The 21,905-nt window shown below is 32.1% G+C and overlaps 2 protein-coding genes across 3 annotated transcripts; one reads left to right on the top strand and one right to left on the bottom strand.

The window, feature by feature from the left end:
- The first annotated feature begins 8,827 nt into the window (after window positions 1–8,827).
- Window positions 8,828–21,792, top strand: ZML2 (ZIM-LIKE 2). Of its 2 annotated transcripts, XM_007023671.3 has the most exons (7): window positions 8,842–9,614; window positions 12,004–12,087; window positions 12,172–12,305; window positions 17,116–17,247; window positions 17,757–17,862; window positions 18,912–18,983; window positions 19,101–19,490. In XM_007023671.3, exons 1-7 carry the CDS (start codon window positions 9,279–9,281, stop codon window positions 19,161–19,163), a joined length of 927 nt encoding a protein of 308 aa, XP_007023733.3. In that variant the 5' UTR covers window positions 8,842–9,278; the 3' UTR covers window positions 19,164–19,490. The 2 variants fall into 2 exon arrangements, with proteins under 2 accessions (XP_088663181.1, XP_007023733.3); XM_088807055.1 differs by lacking the exons at window positions 18,912–18,983; window positions 19,101–19,490 and adding an exon at window positions 21,190–21,792 and having other exon boundaries at window positions 8,828–9,614.
- On the bottom strand, window positions 21,482–21,877 carry LOC108662427 (lectin-like protein At1g53070). The gene has a single exon (XM_018122785.2). The coding sequence runs from the start codon at window positions 21,875–21,877 to the stop codon at window positions 21,482–21,484; it is 396 nt and encodes a 131-aa protein (XP_017978274.2).
- Between the last annotated feature and the right edge of the window lie 28 nt (window positions 21,878–21,905).

The raw sequence follows: 21,905 nt of genomic DNA, 5'->3' as shown, positions 1-21,905 counted from the left end.
AAAGAGTATCATGCACTTTGGATAAGATTATCCTCATAAAGACTTCAAACTAGCTCAGAATTTCATAACTTTGTTTTTCATATATCTCTCCACTAATGTAGGCAAACACTTAACTATGGATTGTTAGGACTTTATTCAGCTTGTAATATCTAGCTTGGGTAAGGGTAGGATATAGGATATAATGAGGCTCAAATCACCCTAAGTATATAATTATTCTAGGACATGTATAACCTTACTTCTTTTCACCAAGTATACCTTTTTCTTCCCTTCACTTTTCTTTCATCAAGCATTATTTTTTTTGAATCTTAACCCAACAACCCCAAACTTGTTTCTTTCAATGATAGTGGAATGAATGCCTTGCGTTGAATTTCTAACATTTCTCCACTTCTTCTTTTCATCAAATAATTCAATGTATAGTTCCTAAAACAATGTACATGCTTACGAGTAAAGGACATAGAGTTGGAAAATTATTAAGAAGTTAAGCTAACTTATTTATGGTTGACAAAGAAAAAGGGGAAATTTTTTTGACTCAAAAAGGTATAGTAAGGATAAAATTTGATTGGGTTAGCTTGAAAAGCTCAATCGATCCAAAGTGGCCTAAGTCATTACCTTAATTAAATGTAGCCTAGGATTTCGACTCAAGTAAGGATCAAGCAAATTTTAAAACTCCAAACATGGTCTAAAAATTTGCATTCACACACAATGACCCAACATAAGAGATAAAATGCTCAATTGTGGAATTTTCATCCTTCCATAATGCTATACATCAGAATTCAACAAAACATTCAAACAATATTCATGTTTACTATGAGAAGAGATTAACAAGGTAATTGGTTATTGCCATTGGATAGGTAAATCAAATTGATTGGCGCAACTAATTTTAACTTTAATTCTTCAAAACACTTGAAAATTTAACTAAAATTGAAAATTAAAGGCAAAAATGCAAATAAAAAAATTAATAACATTTAAAAACTTAAACTCCCCCCCAAACTTAAGACTAACATTGTCTTCAATGTTATAAAAGAAAATAAGTAATGTAAAGCATGCTACCCTAGTGTGTGGAGATACTTTAATCTTCCTCTTCATCTTCATCATTGTCCTCTAAACTCTCAAGGGGATCTAGTAAAATGATAAAAAGCTAAATAAGAAAAATGATAAAATAAAATAATGGGAAAATCTAAATAAATAAAAAGATAACTTCAAAGAAACAAGGTTTTGAAAGCTTGGGTTACCTCCCAAGAAGCACTTTTTTATAGTCATTAGCTTGACTATGTCATTCTTTCTTTTACTTTTTTACCCACAAAGTAAGGTTTGAAGTTTTGCCCATTGACCATGCTTACACTAGTTTCCTCACAATAAATCTCATTATACCACACGGATAGGCATTAGTCACTATGAAGGGACCTAACCACTTTCATTTCAGTTTCTATGGAAAAATATTGATGAGTGACTTGTGAAGGGAAGGTAGTAAAATATGCTTCTCATGCCATTACTTGATTGTAAGATGTGGAAGTGGTGGCTTTAACTCAAAAGTTAATGCTTGCTTCACTAGAGGTAGTGGAGTGGGCTTTCTTTTATCCACATCAACTGTTTTCACTCTATGGTAAGTATTTGTAGAGGAAGGATATTTGGTTGAATTGAGTAGATCAGACACATTCCTCATTTTGCTCATCTTTATCAACTTGAATGTGCACTTTAGCTTTTTCAACCACTATTTATAGCTGAGGAAAAGGCAGTGGTAGTGGGTTGTCCTTTGCCTCATTCTCTTGAGTTTGTTTATCAGGCATTTCAACCACTATTACTTTCTCAACAGGCTTTACTTGAGTTTCAGTGTATTTGTTATTGCTTTCTACCTCGTTTCCACTTATAAGGGTGTCTGTCGGATAAGATTTCTTACCTTTTCTCCTATGATTAGTTACAGTTTCACTAGGCTAGTTTCCTTGAGGCATGTTGTTGATAGAATTCGCAAGTTGACGCCTTGGGTCTCAAGGTTTCTCAATGAAGTTACTTGATTATGAATGAGACAATCAGTTATTGCCATGAATTGAATGAATATCTCTTCCACAAATGACTTAATCTCAGTCATGGGAGCATTCACTTAAGGTGAAAATCTAATAAGCATATTAGGGTTTGGAGTTGGTGAAGAATTTGATTGTTGTTCCAAGAAAAGTTCAGATGAATCCACCATTTGGGATTAAGCGATAATTTTATACCGATTTTTTAACGGGATCAAACGATAACGCTTATAGTTACTTTTTAACGAGATCAAGCGATCACCCTTACACTTGCTTTTTCATGGGATCAAGTAATAACTCATACAATGGCTTTTTCCAAGATCAACCATAACCTTTACACTAACTTTCCAAGGTTAAGTTAAGTAAATTTTGCTGAATGGGGTACAGTGGCAGAAAAAATGGCTAACATTGGATATGAAGATAATATATAAAGATGGGAGTGAAAGCACAAAGAAGTTTTAGTTCATGTAAAGAATACTTGGTTTACTTAGTATTTCTCTCTCTCTCTTTTTTTCCAAAACTTTGATTCTTAAGAGTTTGGCCTTATTTTCTTTTTCCTCACTTTGAAATGCTTCCCAAAGGTCCTTTTTATAATTGAAAAAGTGTTGGAGCCTTTGGAGATGAACTAGACAAGAATCTAGGCATTAGACACAAGTTTGAAATTAGATCTAACCGTTGCTAAGTTTGAGGATCAACTATTATTGTTTAATTTTCTACCCATGCAAGTATACATATAGCAAAGATAATATAATGATGAATAGAGTGTCGATCCCACAGGGAATTGAATTAATCCTTATTATTAATTACTAAAATTACACAACCTAATTTTATCCAAACACTACAAATTGACTTAAAAAGCAAAATTAAATCAAACTTAAAAACTAAAACTAATCTAAATTTACTCAACAAAATTACTTTTTTTTAAATTTGATTGACTTCTAGACATAAGATTATGATGTCTCTTAATACTTCGCCTGATTATTGTCTCTCTCTCTCTTAACTTAGTTTAATGGATTAAGTTGCTAACCTAAAGTCCTAATTTTTTTACAAGTCTCTGTTGAGTTTCTTATAAAAATATCTCTTCCAATTAATTTACTATATGTCTATGTAAATTAATTTAAAGAAAGATTCATTAAGTTTATGCTCTAATCTTGGCTATGTATGGCTTATAAGCATATGTCTGCTCTATATGCAAATCAAACCACCTAATAAACTAAGCGCATTATATCATACATTATTCTATTTAAGATTTACCTAAATCTCTTTTATCAAGATTTAACTTAGGTTTTCAATTCAATCTAATTGGTGATCAGGTAATTAGAAGTATTAAAAACAGAATAAAATAAATAGCTTAAAACAATCAACCATAAGCACAAAAGAGATAAATAAAACAAACTATATATTGATTTCAATCATAATCTTAGATAAATAATTTAGTTCCTCATCAAGTCACCCATCATCATCAAATTAAGTTTAAACATTAAAATCAAACTAAAAAAATAAAAGAATAATAAAAAGATAATGGAACCTAAGAACTGTAATCTTGATCTTTCAAATCTTCTTGAATCATTCAAATTCTTCTTAGTTTCAATGATTTTGTGGCTTGATTCTCAACTCTTAATATGGTGTTACCTTCTTTTTTTTAAAAGTCATCTGAAAGGTTGTTTTTATGGGCTTTGAAGTTAGATCAAGTTGGGTGAAAAAAGAAATCAATTCTAACTAGAATTTCCTCATCAAACTACATAAGTCGTGGCCTACCTTCACCCAGGCTGCAGCCTCGACTATTTAATTAGTAGAATCGCAATTGCTCTAAGACTACTATAATGCTTCAACTTTAATAAGATTTTTAACCACTTTCCTGACCAAACTGGGAGAAGTGGTAAACACATAAGTTGTATATTTTTCTCTTAGCTTGCCAATGGCCTAAGAATCATCTCTTTTGAAATTTTGTAGAGAAAGTTATAGTCAAAATACCAAAACATATGCAGTGAAAGTTTACACTTTAAAATTGCTCTCATTTTTCCATCAAAAGCCTTCCTTCATTAAACACCTACAAAAGCACTAATAAATCAATAATAATCTATCTTAATCACATTGACACCAAATTAAGCATAAATTTAACTAAGATTAGATTAACTCACCTAAATTAATTAACTTAACATAATTAAAATAAAACCAACTAATTTTTATGTATTACTACAAGAACTAAGCTAAATTACTATCAAAATTAAGACCAAATAACTCTATATCATAGAGTTATCATCTACCACGCTCTTAGGGTCTACTATGGTTCTTCAAAATCTTGAATTAAGGCTTTTATACTTGACTCTTGAAGTCTTCTACTTGATCTATTTCCAAAAGCTTATGATTTTGAATTTTGGCCTTGTGTAGTTGACTATGGCTACCCAAATCCTTAAATCTTGCAAGTGTCCTACCTCAAGGTCGACTATAGCTTCATCAAGGTCGACTATGGTTGCTCAAATCTCGAATTGTGCTTACAATTTGCCTCAAGGTCGACTATGGCTATATGTCTCCATGATTTTTCATCCATCTTGCCACAGGGTTGACTATGGAGCTTCTATATTTCACAATTCTTTAGTCATTCTTCAACCATTCTACCATAGGGTTGATTTTTCTTGCTCTAAGATTGATTAGAGCTTTGTTTCCTCAAGATTCTTTGTCATTTTAGCATGTCACTTAGACTATATCTTCCTTATGATCAACTATTGAATCAAGAATGAGCTTCTTGGCTTGAAACAGACTTGATGTTGTGGAGATCAATGAGTTTCTTTATCTTGTGCATCTATCTTACAACTTATAACATGTAAGCCATTCCCCCTTTATTCTCAAGGAATTTTGGTTCCTTTATTTGGTTGAGAAATAGTCCAAAGAATAACCATTCCATAAGAATGGTTATTCTCCAAAATCTTCCAAAACTAAGGAATAGCTAATACCGTCCTCCCCCAAGGTATTAGCCATTTCGTGGTTGATGAATAAACTCAAAAAATGATAAAGATAAAAATACCCCCTTACAAGTTTGAAAAATTACAACATTATTTGTATAAAATATTATTTTTCTCTTTTTCTCCTCCTCTCCCTTGATTCCAACTTTTAATAAAATATTAATATTTAAATTATCAATGATTAATAAAAAAAATTATAAATTATTCCTATTTAAAAACAAAATAAATTAAAAATAAATAAGCATAATATCATTTAAATTATACAAAAATATTAACAATTAAGTCATCAATTATTAATATTTTAAATAAATTACCAATTATTAATATTTAAAAAATAAAATAAAATAAAATAAAAATTAATCATAATAATATTTAAATTAAATAAAATATTAACGATTAAATTATAAATAAAATATTAATATTTAAATTATCTATTATTAATATTTTAAATAAATAATCAATTATTAATTTTTAAAAATAAAATAATATAAAATAATTTATCATAATAATATTTAAATTAAATAAAATATTAATATTTTAAAATATAAATAATTAAATTATAAATAAAATATTAATATTTAAATAATCAATTATTAATATTTAAAAATAAAATAAAATAAAAATTAATCATAATAATATTTAAATTAAATAAAATATTAATATTTAAATTATTAATTATTAATATTTAAATTATTAATTATTAATATTTTAATTAAATTCTAGATTATTAATATTTAAAAAATCTAATAAAAATAAATAGTCATATAAATAATAAAGAGTGTTTTTGTCTTTTTATTTTCAATTCATTTCTTATTCCAAAATTATTGTTACCAACCAAACACTACAATAAATCATAATAATTATTCTTATCCTATTCTCTTTATCGTACCAAATTAAGTAATAACTATTCTATTATATTCCCACCTCATTCTATTCTCACATAATAACTATTTTATTCTATTTCTGTCCATTCCGCCAATCAAACGTAACCTTAGATATCTCAAGAATTAACATTAGAGAGATTAAAAACACTCATACAACTAAATCATACAAGCTTCTAACTTCAAGAATTCATACAGTTAAAACAATCAAACTTGTAATCATGTAAAGATAAATGTACGAGAACTAGTCATTTCAAGAACTTATCAAAAATACTCTAGTAGAGTACATGCAAATTTGAATCATTATGTTATAATCCAAACTATTTTCATTTTCAAGTTAACAACATAGTAACTCATCACAACGTATTTATTGTGCTACAATGCTGACTATGAACAGAGAAATTGTAGATCAAGATATTAACTTACTACTGCCAGTCCAATTTTTGTTATAAACTATGCAGCAGCCTATTTTCACATTGTTGTCTAGAAACATCACAAACATGTTTTTGAATTTGCCTGCTTTACAACAGCATGGGCCTTTGTTATCATACAACTCTAAAAATGATACTTTCAAATTCATTTTGATTTGTTGATGTATAACTTACTACTTGCTACGTGTTGTCCCAAAAAATAAAAACAAAGCATATTTTTGAATCACTATTGCAAAAAGTTAGTCTGCACTATTTTTAAGACAACAACAGGGAGTAGTCTAAGAACTTTGTTATATGATATTTGTATTTCATCATTTTCATGTTTAGCTGTTAAATATGTGCAAAATCAAAAGTTGTGATGCAAATCTTTTATATAAATAGGTGTAATCTTTTGAACAAGAAATCAACACAATTTCTTTACTTATGTTACATAGTGATACAATCTTTGTTCATATCCAATATTTGATAATTTTACACATCTACAATTCCAAATATCATGATATTTGTACAATTTATGCAACACAAAAAAATTATTAAAACCAAGGTATGATCCATACAATGGATCAATAATTATAAAGCAATAATGATTGACCAGTTTCTACTAAAATTAAGCTTTGGGTCCATTTTCTCTCGCTTTTTCTTGTTTTTTTATTTTATGAATCATACAAGATGGTTGTTTATGTTTTGATTGAAAAAACCAATATTCAGCTAGGATTCGACCCCATGCTCAAATATGAAAAATAATCAATAAATTTAAATTATAACGCAGTGGCATAATAAACTAGCATTTAATTGGAGAAACAGTCAAATTCTACAGAATCAATGTTCATATTTTTCATGTAACTTTTAAATTAATTATAAATATTCATAAGTTTAAAAGTTAGGTACTTTGCTCTAGATATCATAATCAAGAGCCAATTAAATCCAAAAAGTTTGTGATGAAGTAAGAAACTTGAAAAGAGAATAAAACAATCTAAAATCCTGCAACCGAAATCTTTGCTTCTTCGCCTTTAGGATTTGTCAAATCTTCAGCCATTTAAGCGTTTGACCTCTAACAGTAATCCACACAATGACCAAATAAGACTTTCTCAAAGATAGGGTTTTACTTGTGCTAGTAAGTTTTGTTTTTAAAACAAAAAAAAAATCAAAAGTTCGTGCCGAATCTTATTTTTGTAAGACAAATAACACTATTTTTCTTTTCTTATTTTTATGAAACAGCTAAAAAGTGGCTGGAGGCTTAGAGTTTTAGTTTGCTAACATCATATATTTATATAACCAAACTAAGTTGTAACCCAAAATACAATAGTTTTATTTTAATTTAATTAAGTCTTTATGAACTTAATTAATTTTTCACTTTATTTTGGTCTATTCTAATTAAATCTAACTTAATTAATTATCCTTATTTAATCACAATCATATCACTTAATGTGTGTGACCCATAAAGCTTCTAATATGCTAGCAATAAATATAAATACTAATCAAATATCAATTTGATAATTGATATATATTTATAAATCATGAACGACATATAGCAATACATCATGACCACCCAAATGTTAAAGAGTCAATTACAGAATTTGATAAAGCCCTTTAGTGATAAGCCTCTCAATGCAATATGGTCCTTTCATCAAATATTTCAGATATGTCATTAAGCATGGCTTGGTGTCTACTTATGACATTCTATATTAGTTCTCATAATTCATTACTAACCTTATGAATTTAGGAAACTAACTTTCCTCAAATTCATCATATTTTGGCTAAAGACTTTATACAAGTTAAACAAAATTTGTGAATAAGTGAGATACATCCCTTCATATCACTTGGAGTGATGAATCCTCTCTTAACCACTCATTCACCTTTGCATGCTTCATAACATACCCAAAAACACCTTGTTTAGGCATTTGATTACCTCCAAACCCATAGAGATGAAATCAAAGTATGTTATTCCCTATACAAGATGACTTGGTGTCTCAAGTCTAAAGACTAGTTGCACGAATATCACATGAAAACATATTTCATAGAGACTTGAGTGAAATATCAAATGGAGTTCTCATAGTGGGTTATGTTCAGTGAACTTGTTTTTTTAACAAGCACTTACATGTTATCCTTAAGTATCCCATATATTTCAATCTATGAAATCGATTGCTTACTTCTCAAGTAAGGAGGCTTAACATGTATAAGTTTTTGAGCATTGTCAATGCTCCGTCTTGACAATACAATGACCAAGAACAATTTTAGGAACAAGGCTTAATGCATAGCAATTTTATAATTGTAACAACTTTACAATACTCTTGTAAGACTTTTATGTTATATGAATTTCATCCAACTAGTACTTAATAACTAGTTGTAAGACCTCTATCACAAATAATTATGTGGTTAAGAGTGCATTAAATGACAATATGTATTCTTTGACCAATTCAATTGATTCAAGGGCATATACTTAACAAATTCGACCGATTTATCTTGTGCTATTCTTTTGTGCATAATTTTTTACACTAATTGTTCACAAAATTAGATGGAGAGCGTGGAGATTATTCTAGTTTGAACATACAAATAATTCGAACTTTTAATCCTTTAATCCGAAATAATGCCCGTCCAATTGCTACCTTGAATAGTTTTGCACAAGTACCTGCTTTGTTAGGTGCGTCCGCAAACAATTTTTGACCCAAACAAAACGAGCTAAGCCATCCAATCACAGATTCCTCCTCTCTTTCCGACCAAACATGGACTGAACAAACGCCAAAACAAAAGTACTACTAGTTAGAAAAAAAGCGCCTTCATTTCCTTCTCCATTTCCCCCAGCCTTTAGATTCTTTCAAAACCCAGATTTCAACACAACGGCCAGAATTTAGGGTTAGGGTTAAACGTTATTTTTCCTTTACAGCAGAAATTGGGTTTAATGCAATTGGGAAATTTGAAGAATTGATTGGCAGTGAAAAGTTGTGAATTTGAAATTTCTTTATGGCTACTGTATAGAAATAGGTACAGATGGATGGGATACATGGGAAGAATGGCAGGATGCATATGGGTAATGATGTGCAACAGCCAATGCATCATCATGTACATTATGAACATCATCATCATATCATGAATGGGAATGGGATGGTTGACGATGATGATGTTCATCACGCTCATCATCATCATCATCATCATGATGTTGATGATAATGTTGGTTGTGGAGAAGCTGAGGGAGTAGAAGCAGGGGATTTGCCCTCTGATCACCCCGGGGTTCTTTCCGATAACCAGGGCCCCGATAATGGTGACCAGCTTACTCTGTCTTTCCAGGGTCAAGTTTATGTATACGACTCCGTTCCACCCGAAAAGGTCCGTGTCTCACTTCTTTTTCATTACTAGTTCGTGGTGTTCTTATTGTTATTGTTGCCCCTGCTTGTGTGGTATGGTTTTCTGGGCAAATTCAAATATAGTTGTCTATGTGTATCTGTTAGGTGTGATTTGAACATAGTGATATTAATCTTGCTATATGTATTTGATGTTTAAATTACTTCAATGTTATTATGAACATATAAGTGTTAAACCTTACCATTCCAATTGGCTGGAGGGGAGTAGAAGGAATGGTGGAGGCTGTTCTTTGCTTGTTTGTTTTTAAGATAATCTGTTACGAAGACTAAGGAAGAAGGTGTATATTTTTTTTAAGCTTAGTTTGCAGCTATGGAATATGAAAATGGTATTAAGTGTTAGCGTCTAATTTTAGTTTCCCCTTTTTTTCATATAAATATAATCAAAAGGGTAGATGGGAAGAGAGTTTCCATTTCTTCCATGTCTTTTCCTTCCTTCCCTTTCATTTTTCTTTTTTCTTTATTCACCGTAAGAAGAATGGTGACATGGAACTATCTTAGATTCCCAAATATGCATCAAATGAGGGTTTTGTTTACTGACTAGGATGGATTTAGGGTCATGTGATCAATTGGCCTCAAATATGCAAGCAATCAAGATGGTTTGATGGTATGACAATCCATGTTAAAGGAATGGGTTTCCCAAATTTAACTGAGGATGTGCATTGCCTTATGATTTCATTTGGTATACTAGGTGAAATGGGATGAGCAGACAGGACAAAATAAGATGTGAGGTGATGAGATATTACTGACTCATATTTGATCTGTTCGATTTAGAAAGGTAGATATTAAGTAAGGCCACGTAAATTCAAGAAAATGGAGGAAAAATGAGGGGAGGAAGAAGAAATGGAAGGGGAAGACAAGAGATGGTTAGGGCAACCTTGAAATGTGATAAGTGGCTACATATAGCTACTTCACAAGCACATGACTGTCATAGAAAAAAATTTCAGCTGTTGGTAAATTTACGAAGCCTTGTAGAAGAGAAATTAATGAAAAATTATCAAAGCTAAAAGGTGTAAGAAATTGGTAGCACATCCAAAACCCAAGGTATGTGAAATGGAGGCCTAGATGCGGTAATTTGCATCCATTGCAAGTTGTTTTTTTTATAAGTGAGAGATGTTATTCTAGGTACATTCTTAAAGTAATTACACAGAAGTCCATATGCCAAAAACTTAGTCTTGATAACTTAATACCTGCCTATAGTTGTTAATTTTACTTAGTGGAATCTTTCCATTTCATTCTGCAATACTAGATTGCTATCAATCCAAGGTAGAATCTTTTCAACTAGATGTCAATAGTGAGATAGTGCACTAACAGTTTAACTAACTTTAATGATTAAAAGAATCTGTTTCATTTGTCTTTGCTGTTGTGGATTCAAATAGGTCTTTCCAACTAGGATCACAATTATGATCAATCAGTTAACTGTTTAGCTACTTAGAAAACCATAAGATCTTAGATTATTTTTACCAAACCATAGCTATTTGTCGTTGAAGATTCCTTTGAACTTCTTGAATATGTCTATTAAGACTAGTTTCTATGCTTCTTTTTGTGGGGAACCACAATAAGGCTTGGTTATATTTTTTCCAAAAATTTTGATGGTGAAGAATCAATACCAATAAAAGGAATCAAGAGTTGCTAAATTAAAGAAGGATTTGAAACTATGCAACCAAGGCTTTGTCAAGGGTAATTCTTACCCCTTAAATTTCTTACTTTTCTCCCTCCAGAAGAGCCCCCACCCACCCCAAAAAGGAACAATTTTATTCCTTTTATCATAATTGTACCAGCTTATGCACCCTTCCAAGTTCATAGCTGCTAATCAACTGATCTTACAACAAGCCAGGAGACACCCAACATTGCATAAGCTAAGGATCATAACTATGTTGCCCAAGAGAGTCTCACCAAAAGATGATGAACTGACTCAGTTTCTGGTTTACCAAAAAAGCATCTATTAGGAAGGATTTTCCCCCTTTTTAGACATTAACAGCTGTCAATATTCTATATTGATATGTACTGTACTATCCCAACCTTAATTCTAATTAGAATGTGACCAAAATAGTTGTCTATAAGTGGGTTCTTGCTTGTAGTAGTTCCATTAGTAATTATGCTATATGGAACATGTTTGTTCAATGTAGATTCATTACTTAGTTACAGTTGGTATATGTGATTTCTCCTGAAATTGTTTCTTGTTTGAAAGCTGTATATCAACTTCATGGACATGCAAAAGATGCTTATATTTTTTTTTATTCTCTTTAACAAATCAACTCAAGATGTCTTTTTCATAATGGCTTTCAAGGTGTCATTTTTCTTAATGGCTTTCATGATAGAGAACAGTTATGATCCTTCATGGCTATCTTCCACAGGTTCAAGCCGTGCTTTTATTATTGGGGGGGCGCGAAGTACCACCAACCATGCCTGCTATCCCTATAACTACGCAGAATAATAGGGTATGGATGGTTGATCAAATTGATTCTTGATTAACAACGTTTCTTGGTCTTTTTCTATATTTTACTAAGTAATCATTAAACCAGGGATTACCTGGTACTCCACAACGGTTTAGTGTCCCACAGAGATTGGCCTCACTGCTTAGATTTCGTGAAAAGCGAAAAGAGCGGAATTTTGACAAGAAAATTCGCTATACTGTCCGTAAAGAGGTAGCACTAAGGTATGATCTACCTTGAACTTATTTGACATTTTCTTTGATGTAAACTATTTATGGTTATATATATATATATATATATATTTATATATATCTTGCCTTACCTAAAGGGTGGAAATGGGGAGTAGCAATTGTAGGCATTAATTCAGTGGAAATTGAACGTATTGCGTGTTGGACTTTGACATTTATAAAACCAATAATTTCTATTCTTTTTCAAGTAATTTGACATGAATAATCAGATTGCGTTTTCCTTAGATAGACATCTGCTTTTTCCATTTTTTCTTTTTTCAATAGTTATTCTGCATACATTAGGTTTCCATTTGAGAGCATAGGGTCGTTTAGCTTGTAACTATAGGAGTTACTGTAGACTTGAAAGACTAGGATAAAATGTTTTAGGCATTCCAATTTTTTAATTACCTCTTTTAGTTTCATTTCTTACTATTTGTTTTATGAGTATAATTATCTGCTCCTCACTCAAAGAGCATCTGTATATGTAATAAGGCCTTGCATTGCTTTGAGATTTCATGAGTTCTCTAAGGAAATTTTTCCCAAGTTTTTAATAAGGTCTGCCCCACCTTTACACTTGTATAGATGAGTTTCATCAAGTTTGTCTACAACTTAGCTGCCAATAGATTTTGGCTTTGAAGCTCATCTAAAGTATAAATCTCAAACTCATGTTATTTTAGTGTGCTGTGTTTTCACTGTAATATTTACAACATAGGGAGAGTGGTTAAGAAATTTATATCACTAGGCTCTTGTGAATTCTATCTTATGTAATTAAGTGGCAGTTCAAGTCCACAAAACACTGATCCTTATGCTTTTCATTTTTGTTCACCAGCTCATTAATTTGAATTATATGGGGATTGTGAGTGATAATTCAAATTGTTTAATAAATTAATAACTAAATGTATATAATATGGAAAGATAGAGTACAGCCTGTTAATGGGTGGCTTGCATACTTTGCCACCCAAACCATGCATTAGTAGCAACTAGCAACTTATGTAGCCACCAAATGACCCTTGGCAAACAATTATCAACTAAACTGGCAACTAAGTGACAACTTTTCTCATGTTTATTGGGCTATAATAGCCTTAGAATGGTTCAGTTAAAAAATGAGAGCATCACTTAACTTTGCCCCTTTTATTCAAATTAGGCATAAAATCTTATCATATGCTGTACTATAATTATAACTCTTAGTTAGTGAGATCTTGGACCATTAGCTCAGTCCCTAAAGTTCATGTGCAAGATTATGGCAACAATTAGTTGTTGAATTGAGGATGCCATTGAGCCTTGCTTATACTTGAGATATTACCTAGAGGGGGTGGATATCAATTTTAAGGATAGTTTTTCCACCATGGCTCAACCTGAAAGATAAGTCTTCAATAGCACATACACTCCATCAATCATGTAGTACTAATTATATAATTAAGCTAAGAAGAATAATTATAATATTTAGTAGAAGACTTATCTTTAAAGTTGAGGCATGATATGTCCACTATCTCTAAAACCAATTTTGTTCCTTTAGATAATATCTCAAGTGCATGCAAGGCTACTTAGATCTTTTCTCAGGACTCAACAGTGACCTTTGTAACTTTGCTCATGAGGTAAAGAGATCAAGTGCACTGTCCAAAATCTGACTAGCTTAATATTTGCTTAAACTTTTTTTTTTTTGTAGTCTAAAATATGAGAATGATAGAGGCAACGATTAATGGAAGGGAATTTTTTGAGTGGCTAGACAAGTGGGTAGCTAAAACTAGTGTGTTGGAAATGGACTAAGTTTGTCTAAGTATACTATTAATCGATCAATAGTTACCAAGACCACTGCTCTTGGAATCATGGATTGGATCATGCAGTCCAAATAGCGGTACTTTTGCAGTCCGAGATTCCTTGGTATGTGATTTGATCCAACTAACATCAAACTTCAAAACAAAAGGGAAGAAAAGGGGAGAAGATTAAAGAGAGAACAAGAGGAAGTAAAGTACATTCAAAAGAGAATGTTCGCATTTATTGAAAATATAAGGCAAAGCTTTACTAAAATTTCATACTAACACTAAAACAACATAAAAATCAGCGCTAGGATGACAACCCATGAACTCAATATCCTAAAACTAATGTTTTTTACCTTGGTGAGCTTCGGAGATAAAGAAATTGAGCGAAAACCCTAGCTGAATGAAGGAGAAGAAAGAAGGGTTGGAATGAAAATTAGTTGTAAAATTACAACCCATGAACTCAACATTGTAAAATTAATGTTTTTTTTTTACCTTGATTGAGTTTTTGGAGATGAAGAAATTTAGTTAAAACAGTAGCTGAACGAAGGAGAAGAAATAGGGGTTGGGAAGAATGAAGAAGAGGAATAGAAGTATCTGGAAGAATGAAGAAAAGAAAAGAAGGCTCGGGAAAAATAAAGAAAGGTTAATAATTGGGCACTTGTGTAGATTAGCATGAGAGTTTTCATTAAAGCAAGAAACTATTTATTTCTGTCACTGAAGTCGACCTCGGCCACATCTCCACTACGTCTTTCTTCTTTGGTTCCACCTGTATAAATTTATTATAAATGCTCACTTACCATATTGGAGAAAAAGAAATTAAAGGAAAAGTCACTTATGTAGATCAACATCTTTGTTATATTAAAATTACTATTTATAATCACTTTTATCAACCAAATCTAACTCTAGGCAACCTGAGAACTATTTTATAGTGAAAGACGACTTGAAATGGCATACCAACTAAACTTACCTCCCTCGTACTACATATTTGCTAAATGGTATACTCTGTTGCTGTTCTCGAATCCCAAACTAAGCTGTACCACATTCTTGGTAACTCTGAGCCAAACTAATTAAGGTTATTTATAACCTATAGAAATCAGCTTACCAAGAGAATAATATTTAGCTACTTGGCACTTATGCTGCAAGGTTTCAATTGGTGGATTCTTACTACTTGACATTGGTCTTGGTGTCAAAGTATCTATACTATTGGTTAGCACGTGGCACTCATTTGCCATTTAATTTGCTTATTATAGTTAATCTGAATTATTCCTGATAGCAAGAAATTTACTTTGACTATCAGAAAGAGTTATGGATTTTAGAGTCCATAATTACTAGGAACATGATATGTCTTGGTTCTTGGTATGTGAACGGAAACAGAATGTACATTTATCTAATTTGTGGTATGAGAAGGGTAGGTTTAGTTGGTAAATTATTTCGGGTTGTGGTGCATTGTAAAAATGTTCTCAAGTGAGTCACTTATAGTTTGATTTGGTTGATGATAACTATTGATTTTTTTTAACAAAGATGTTGAAGTATATAAGTGATTATTTCTAAAGAAAATGTAATGGGCTTTTTTTTTCTCTAAATTAGTAAATAGGCTTTTTAAATATTAATTCATAAAACATAAATGGGCTTTTTATGTTTTAAAAATGGGTATTAGGTTTAAAAGCATGGATAACATTAAATATCTAATTAGCCTTAGGTGGCCCAATAGCCTTGAAAAATCCCCATCTCTCTATCTTTCTTTTCTTTTTTTTTTCTCATCTCTAATTTTAAATTTTTTTACTGCCCGCTCTTTGTGCTCCTCCGTCTTTCTGCCTCTCTCTTCCTCTTGTCTTCTCTTTCTTTTTGAAATTCTGGAATTTGTGCTTCCTCTTGTTATCTCTTTAACCATCTCGCCTTTTCTTCCCTTTTTGTTTTGATGTTGAGTTTCTTTTTGTTTTGAAAATCCGGATCCCCAATTTTAAGGATCCAGATTAGGGATACGGATGCAGTTACAGCGGGGAGTGGTACTGGTAACTATGGTTTAGATCATCAAAAAGAGCTCTTAGTGTCAGTTTGTTGATTGAAGAGATGCCAATGTTGATGGCTTGGCCATAGTATATTGTTTGGTAGCATGTTGCACTATTTGACATTACCTTTTGATAAGAGTTATGATCTTAAAATATTAAGTTTATGCTTTAACTTAAATTTTTTTTTTTATATAAAAATGGAATATTGTCAGGCAATATGGACACAGTTGATGAAACCTGGAAAAATAATCTAGTTGGTTGAAAAAGGATTCTCTAGCAAAGTGAAGCCTCTATATACTATTGCAAAGTTTGCACAACTTTTGAGAGTTTGGGAAGATAATCTTGAGCAATTTAGGAAATCTAATGATAAAGCCTTGTTAGGGGCTCACTAAAGAATTGGAAAGTTATTTGTTGCTGAATTATGAACATTATGAACCTTTTGCTTAGATATCTTAATTGATTCTGGGTGCAGCAAAGTGCCCTCCTCATGAATGAGCTTGAGAGACATCCCCCCAACGAATATATATATATATATATATACAACCAACTTCAGATGCACATAAGGCATCTATACGGTTGAAGGATTTATCTATAGACTTCCATGGTGAAATTCATGACATCCTGTTGATGGTGAGCCAGGGTGTTGCACTTTTTCTTTATTACAACATCAACAACTGTTCTTGTGACTACTGAAGCCATTTTTGGTCATGAAATGGGTCAAACTAACAAATTTAATCAGCAAATTAGAACTTCAATTTTTAAGTCAAATGGTGTATTCTGCAGAATGTGGAAGGCATTGTATAATAGTGGTCAATTTCATGTTAAATATGTATGCTTAACTGAAGCTTGTGCACGTGTTAAAAGGTCTCAATTGTCTTGAAGTTACACTTTGTATAATCGATCAGTTTGTCATCTTCATTTGACTTATGTTTGTTTTGTTTCTTTGTGGTATGGGGCCAGTCTGATTAATGGAATTCTTTTATCCTATTGGCATGTTCCTGGCTTTGCTATTGATTATGTTTGTTTTTGCTTTTGCAGGATGCAAAGAAATAAAGGTCAGTTTACATCTTCGAAGCCTAATACTGATGATTCTGTATCAGCTGCCTCAAGCTTGGGCTCAAACCAGAGCTGGGGTGCAGATGGTAATGGATCACAAAACCAAGAGATTGTGTAAGTCAACATAATTAATTTTACCAAACAATGGATACTTTTAATGGTAAAATTAATGAACAAGCAGATCATATTCTGATACACAGAAAAACTAATCATGGAAAAGAGAATTGAGAATATATGGGAATGACGGAAAGGGAGAAGGAGAAAGCCTTAAACTTGTAATGGTTCAGTTGAGAACTATACTCAAATGTTAGCTCCACACGGTGATCTGAAATTTGACCAATATCCTCTCAGCAAAGAATTGGTTCCAAGTGATTGGTAATCACCATTCAATTATGGCCAAAATCCCTTCACTGCCTTTTTCTATTTTCTTTTAAATAAGCTTCAAAAGTGTTAATGGAATGGGATAAGCTTCCAAATTAGCTTCTGCATGGTGTTCTACATCTATATATGTATGTGCTGCAATGCAATCCATGTTGTAGTATTATAATTTCTTTGTTTTGTACATTTCCTTACTCTGCTCAACTATGAAATTTCTGTTTATAATGCCCTTGTGCATTTGATAGTTGTCGACATTGTGGCATCAGTGAGAAATCTACACCAATGATGCGACGTGGACCTGAAGGGCCAAGGACCCTTTGCAATGCTTGTGGACTTATGTGGGCAAATAAGGTGAATGCTTGGTTGTATTTATATTGTGGTTTTACCCATTGTGTAGAATTTGTTGTCTTAAGTATAGTTCCATATAAAGAGTCTACTAGAAAGGTATATAAATGAAATGATTTGACACCTTTAGATTGTTACAGCTGGATGGGAAATTTTGCATGTTTAGTAATATGATGGTGATCATTGTTGCAATGCATATAAGGATTTTTTGTTAGCCAGAAATCATAGTGTACCAGATACCTCCAATTTGTTTGTGTTGTACCTAGACCTGCTATTTTCTTTTGCTTCAATGAGATAGCTAGAGGCAAGGACTCATCTAAAAGTGGCTTTGGAAAGTTCCAGTAAATTAAATGCCGAAATGAATATCTTACGTTTTTGAAAGTAGAGCATAAAACCCTTGAGCTATGAGGATTTCAGGTTTATAGATCATGATTAAGGCAGGAACCAATGCCATATATATTTGGCAGCACTCCTGTGGTTATCCATAAAGAAAGTAGGATGCTTTTTCATTATGTCTAGGAACAATTCCTGGAGCCATATCTCTTACAGTTTTACTTGCTGAAGTCATTGGTTGTGCATGATATCGTGGTGGGGGTAGGCTTAGCTGGTAAAATTATTGTTTGTGAAGTGAAGATAAATTATTCGAATTGTCAAGAAAGATTTATTACTGGGTTCTTATTCCTTTGTGAATCTTATGTCTGATAGTGCTTGTGATACTCTCTTTCTTTTTGAAAAGCGTGATGCTGTCTCTATGTTGTGTGATCTTGAAACAATTTGATATTTTCATGCCCTTCAGAGCAAATGCATAACTATTCACCTTGACTCGCTTTGTGCATGTGAATAGAAATAAGGGGAATTTTCTCAGCCTTATGTCAAAATCTCTGTTTTCACAGATTTCATATGGATTTCATTTGTGTCAATTAGATTCGTATATTGCACTATTACAGCTCTGTTTCAAACTCTTTTATGGGCTTATTGTAAATGTTTGTTCATTTCTTTTCCTTTGTTTTTCCCCCTTTAAAACTTTTGTGGTTCTGTAAACCTATGAACCTTAGGGAACTCTAAGGGACCTCTCTAAGGCAGCACCTCAGACTGGTAACAGTTCTTCCTTAAGCAAGAATGGGGAGGTGAGTGAACCTAGTGATTGTTTTCCTTACTAGAAATATTCTTTTTCCTTGAGCATTCTATGATTTTCGGTAATAGATTTCTTAAGCTTTTTCACTTTTTATATCTGTCATCTGCAGAATGTAAATTTTGAGGCTGACCAGGTGGTTAGGATAACAGAAAATGTTAGTGGCTCATCATGATGGCCATTTTGGCTTGGGTTGAAATGTGGAGAAATTTAATAGGATCAAAGTAAGAGGAGAGTGCCCATCTGATCTCATTTAGATGAGTTCATAAGGAATTGTATTTTGATGTGAAATTCATGCAATTGAATTTAAATTGACATTCTGCATAGGGTCTCTGTTGTCACCCTTGAACAAACCTCAGGTCTTTTCAAGACCTCGGTAATTAGGGCTAGACAGTCAATGCCATCTGTCCCTCCTACTTATGTAATTGGTTTGAATATAATAAGTATTTTGTGTAATTGACTTCTTATGAGTCCAGTGATAATTTGCTTTCTGGAGTGAGAAGTTTTGTACTACACTGGGGGGTAACATGCTTTTGGATTCATGTTTTATTGCGGGCAACATGCTTTTTGTTTCATGTTTTAGTGTGGGCAACATGCTTTTGCTGTCATGTTTCATTGTGGTTGCAGAGGTGGAGAGAATAAATATTGAATTCTTTTTTTCATTTCACACACATCAAAATGTCTAGAAATGAAATGAAAAACAAAAAAGATAACTGAGGACTAGGGCCATTCAAGGTGAGTCAAATTGGTTGCAGCCATCTAGCCATCTTCAAGACTTGTTGAAGTAGGTGGGAGCTCTGAACATTTTGAAACTTGTAAGTGTTGCCTCGATAGCATTGAAACAAAAGAGCTGCTGTCTCTAGTTGAAACCATATGATTTTGCCTAGTTATATTCTTGTCCTTTGGATATCTGCTTTCAAGCGGCTTGATGCTCCGTCGGTTTGATTAAGTCCTCTCTAATCATCTGAAGCTTTGCATGCATGCAACCTGTTCTGAGCTTTTAAATTTTTGAAAGATTCGAGCAAACGTATTTTGGCCACATTTCTTTTTTGATATTCACGATAGCTTTGGCCATTTACCAGGCTCGGGGAGTCTAAGAGTAGTATTTTGACTGTTGACTCCATCCTTTCAGTATGAACCTTTGGATGTAACAACTTTAGTATTAGCACTTGGATTGGTTAGCATATAGGTTGAAATTAAAAGGATTATTTATCAGAAGATTTGCAGGCAACTTTCTCTGTGCTTTGAAAGTCTTAAACCAACTCAAGTTGATCTCATTTCTTGTAATCTTTCATGGTAGCTTGCCACATTTTGCAGGCTAATGTTTTTTCCCGTTTTGTTCTAAAAAAAAAACCCCACTCAAAGCGTTACACTGGCATAATGACAGGCGAATCTAAAATTTCAATCATCTACATATGAAAGACGAAAATAATATCACATGAGGAGTTTATTCATAAAGCAGAAATGATCACAAGGATTTTAGATAGTCCACGCAGGAGGGGCATTATACAATCTGTTAAAACACTTAGGTGGCAAGGTGGCATTTGGTATTATAATGTAATGTAATTGTAAGGAAAATAACATTAAAGTGTTTTGTATGCAAGTAAAATAATAATTAAAATATAAAAAAGAAATATTATAGCGTTTGATTTATAAATATTTTTTTGAAAATGTAATATTAATTTGTAAAATTATTTTTATTTATTAAAATGTAAGTTTAATATACTTGTATTCTTTATTGTTAATTTTTTTATAATATCATCTCTTAAATATATTTTCAATTTTATATATTTTATTTTTATTTTTTATTATAATTTTATATATTTTATTTTTATTTCTTTAATATAATTCTTTATATTATATATTTTATTTTAATTTTTTATCTATATTATATAAATTTAATTTTTTATATTTTATTTTATTTTAATTTTAAAATTTTATATTATATATTTTATTTTAATATTTTAATTTTAATTATAACATTATAAAATTTTTTTAACGAAGTAATAAAGTTGAAAGGTAAAAATGTCTTTAATAATATTGTAAAGTGTAATGTAACATAATTGTATTGGTTTTGAATTGTAATCACATTACACCTCTTGTGAATCTTATATTGAAGTGATCTGTTGTAAAATAAACACTATAATGTAATTTAATTGAACAATGTGATCTTACTTTCCTCGTACCAAATGTTACCTTAGAGTTTTGAAAGATCCAGAACAAAATTATGTGGTTTTGAATGCGGCGCCCGGTGGCTGTGCAGAAGCCAACGTACATTTCTTGAAGCAGAACATGAGAGAGATGAAAGAGCAACATTGATCAGTGGTTTTCTGGGCTTGTCCTTGCTTGCGGGAGCCATTGTCGCGCTAAGCCGAGACTTGATATAATCAATCCATACTCTACTTTGCTCCATTATTCATTCTCAACCCCTGGAAACACCACTTGTATATTAGTCTTGTTGAGCTTTGTCTCCCTACTTCTATCAGTCCAATGTCAAGCTTTCTCAGATTCCAGAGAAGTGACAGAATTCACGCCGACGGCTACATCATTGTCGTTGTTGATATCATTGAATTCTTGATCCTTGAAAACATCAAATTCAATAGCAAAAGCATGGTTGTTGAGATTTCCATCATCGCTTCGATTCAAGAAGCCAAGATATTGAATGCCTGTACAACGTACAAAGATGAAGACTAGGCCATGCCCAGTCAGATTGTTTTTGTTCGGAGAGATGGTGAAAGTAAAAGGGGCTGTAAAAGGTGGAAGATCCGGGGCGTTGAAAGACCTTGTGGGTATCTTGGCAGGGTAGACTGCTCTTCCTATGGAGAAAAATAACATCTGCTTCCAAGGTTGCAGAGCCATAGAGTGAGAGGTGTGAAGGATTAAAGCCATTGAAACTGCGATTGAAGATTGGAAGGAG

The sequence above is a fragment of the Theobroma cacao genome, chromosome 6, assembly GCF_053813885.1.
Source record: "Theobroma cacao isolate CCN51 chromosome 6, ASM5381388v1, whole genome shotgun sequence".
NCBI lineage: Eukaryota > Viridiplantae > Streptophyta > Magnoliopsida > Malvales > Malvaceae > Theobroma > Theobroma cacao.
The sequence above is the reverse complement of the archived record's forward strand: the minus strand, read 5'-3'. Positions and strand labels throughout refer to the sequence as shown.